Consider the following 3,410-nt stretch of genomic DNA (forward strand, 5'->3'; position numbering starts at 1 on the left):
ACCTGGCCCCAGCCAAACTGCAACAACAACAACAACAAAAAACTGGCTTCACTGGGGGCTCCTTTACAAAAGAAAATAGAAAACTTAAGAAAATATAAATTGCAATTTTAAAATCCTTACCATTAAGTATTATATCTTAGGTTCAAATCCCCAGCCCAGACCCGCCAAACAACAATGATGGCTGCAACCAAAAAAAAAAATAGCCGGGCGTTGTGGCGGGCGCCTGTGGTCCCAGCTGCTTGGGAGGCGGAGGCAGGAGACTCGCTTGAGCCCAGGAGTTGGAGGTTGCTGTGAGCTGTAATGCCACGGCACTCTACCCAGGGGGACAGCTTGAGGCTCTGTCTCAAAAAAAAAAAAAAAAGTATTATATCTTAGTACCACATAATTGCATTAGCGTACACAGCTATGATTTAATATTAAAAAATAAAAAAAGGGTATCTTTATGTTTTAAACAGCAAAAGTGAGAATAAAAATTTGTCACTATCATTAATTCAGTCTATCAAATGAAGAAAGCAAATAGCTTAATATTTCACTTTTACTCCTTAGTATTTCAGAAAGTATATCAACATTGCCTGTTATTTTATATATAATAGCGAATTACTGTTTATTGACTAAAATACATACATTTTAAAAATCTTTGGTTAGCTAAGTTTTTAATATTTTATGAGCTAGCTAGCCCTGAATAATGTATTTAGATATATTTTTATGAGTTTTTCCCTTTTCTTGGTAGAAATAAAGTCTCGCTATGTTGTCCAGGCTGGAGTGTAGTGTCTATTCACAGGTGCAATCATAGCTCACTGTGGCTCCTACTCCTGGATTCAAGTGATCCTCCTGCCTGGGCCTGGGACTACTGGAGGGTGCCACTGAGGCTGGTGTACTTTTAGGAGATTTTAAAAAGGATTATGTGTCCTAAATTATGATTTCCATATATTCTTTTTTTGTGGAATTGTAAAATGATGTTTTAGATGAGAATGAGCAGCTTGACAAGCATAACAATAACTTCTATAATGACTATTTCAAACAGCTATTAACTGAACATCATGGTTCCTCCAACTTTTACCCAAGAACACCCATAGGTTAGCAATGTACACAGTCAAAAACTGACCCACTTCAATTTGATGAGTAATTTTTTATATGTTAAGGTAAATTTGAATAATGTACCTTATTACCTCATACTAGTTAAATCCCACTTATTATATTTGCTTCACTATGTTCATGGTTTTGTGAGGAATTTGGAAAGCATCGTATTTAACATCATTATTATTACTGAAGCCAGGGTGTCATTACCGTGACCAACTGTAATGGTGGGGGTCCAACTGGCAATGTTTCTGCCTCAAGCCTCCCAAGTAGCTGGAACTATAGTTATGTGCCAGCACATGCCTATAGGCATATTATTAAAAATAGGTCAAATTAGCTCCCTGAACGTATTATTATATCTAGTAACTGTTCTGAAGATAGGCACTTTGAACGTTGCACATTCCAGTTTATAAATAGCTGTAGGTACATAAAGTTTTTGGGCAAAAAGATGAGTCATGAGGTGATTAAGGGTAAGTTGTCAATTATTTGTTAACAATTGCATATAAAGAAGAAAAATAAGATACGTAGGAAGAGATCTATTATAAGGGCATATAATCTATTTCTAAGTATTTCAGGTGTTTCAGAATTAGAGAAGCAAATGGGTAATTTTTCCTAAGATGTATAAATGGTTTACTGTTAATATTTATTGATTTATAATGTAAATAAGGAGTTACTCTTGAAATAAAATAATAGCAGGTATAAATGAGAGTTTTAATACAAATAATTAGAATATATTTATACTATGTATAAATCTATACATCAGAAGATAATACTAAAATTTTTTCTACCACTTATCACCCTAGAATTCTCTTAAAAAAAAATCAGTGAGAATTAGATGATGTCTGTGAAATAGGTTCTCCCATTACAATACTGCTTCTGTCATTTAAAGTTTTGACAACAGTTGTAGCTGGGGACTGAAGCACTTTACGAGAAAGCCTCATCCTTCCATCTGCTGGATCACGTCCGAAGTATTTCACCTGTGGTAAAGAAACAGCTTTACTTTTAAACTCACAGCACATTGACGACATCCAAATTAAAAGACACTTAAATTTACAGAATCCAAATAAAGCAATAATTGTTTTTACCTGTTCACTGAAAGCACAGCTCAGTGCTAAGTAATATTAATTACTTAATTAACAGATAATATTTATAATTTGGTTAAGAAGTAATTAATGGGTGCAGTAGTTCATGCCTGTAATCCCAGCACTTGGGAGACTGAGGTGGGTGGCCTGCCTGAGCTCATAGGTTCTGGCCAGCCTGAGCAAGAGCGAGACTCCGTCTCTAAAAAATAGCTGGGCATTGTGGAGGGTGCCTGTAGTCACTGCTACTCAGGTGGCTGAGGCAAGAGAATCGCTGAAACCCAATAATTTGAGGTTGCTATGAGCTGTGATGCCACAGTACTCAATTGAGGGCAACAAAGTGAGACTGTCTCAAAAACAAAACAAAACACAACACCTAAACATACAAAAAAAACCCTTAGTCAGTCTCAGTTCTCATCTTTCCTCAGACACTACTTGAACAATGGGACTACAGGTTGGGAATAAATTAGAAACCTTAGTTACTTAGGTTATGGGCATTAGGTATAACTGAAACAGAATGTGATGCAGCCAAAACACCCAGATTAGCAATGACTTCTTTCATCTGCTCATAAAAGACCAAAAAAAAAAAAAAAAGATTGATTTTGTTATCAGAATTCTAGGCCCGAACCACATGGTTCATAGCAAATTCAAAACTTGCAACCTCAAATGGTGGAGATAAAGTCTGAACTCCTGGAAGATGACATTCAAAACCATCAGTATAGTTACATTATCAGAGTTCTCATGTCTTTCTCCAAATGACTGAGTCTGCAAGGTCAGCCCTGACCTGTTCATTTACTTTGGCTCATGCCTGTAATCCCAGCAGTGTGGGAAGCTGAGGAGGGATAATTGCTTGAGCTCAGGAGTTCAAGATTTGCCTGAGGGAGAGTGAGACCCTGACTCATGATGGAGAAACCCAGCCTGGTACCATGGTGAGTGCCTGTAAACCCAGTGACTTCTGGAGGCTGAGGGAGCAGGATGCCCACAGCCTGAGTCTGAGGTTGCAGTGAGGTACGACACCACTGCACTCTGCTCAGGGGCATAGGGTGGGACTCTGTCTCAACAACAACAACAAAAAAGCAAAGAAATAAAAGTTCTAAAGCTGACTACTGTTTTAGCTGAACTGTAAGCTACTTGAGGGAAAGAATGTGTCTTAAATCCTTTATAAGTCTATTTAAGCAACCGTAGGTTAAAGAAACAGCACTGAGCAGTATGTGGGGGCATACTAGTCCCAGCTACATGGCAGGCTGAGTTGGG

At 37.7% G+C, this 3,410-nt stretch overlaps 1 protein-coding gene across 2 annotated transcripts in view; it reads right to left on the reverse strand.

The window, feature by feature from the left end:
* Positions 1-1,792: 1,792 nt before the first annotated feature.
* The window catches only part of PNPT1 (polyribonucleotide nucleotidyltransferase 1), a 47,794-nt gene continuing 46,176 nt past the window's right edge, over positions 1,793-3,410 (reverse strand). For both annotated transcript variants that reach the window (XM_003787932.3, XM_023512108.1), the window contains exon 28: positions 1,793-2,054. In XM_003787932.3, the coding sequence (XP_003787980.1) occupies positions 1,899-2,054 (156 nt within the window). In that variant the 3' untranslated portion in view covers positions 1,793-1,898. The remainder of the gene's footprint in view (positions 2,055-3,410) is intronic.

The sequence above is a fragment of the Otolemur garnettii genome, unplaced genomic scaffold (assembly GCF_000181295.1).
Source record: "Otolemur garnettii isolate 467f Iridium unplaced genomic scaffold, OtoGar3 scaffold00024, whole genome shotgun sequence".
Lineage (NCBI taxonomy): Eukaryota > Metazoa > Chordata > Mammalia > Primates > Galagidae > Otolemur > Otolemur garnettii.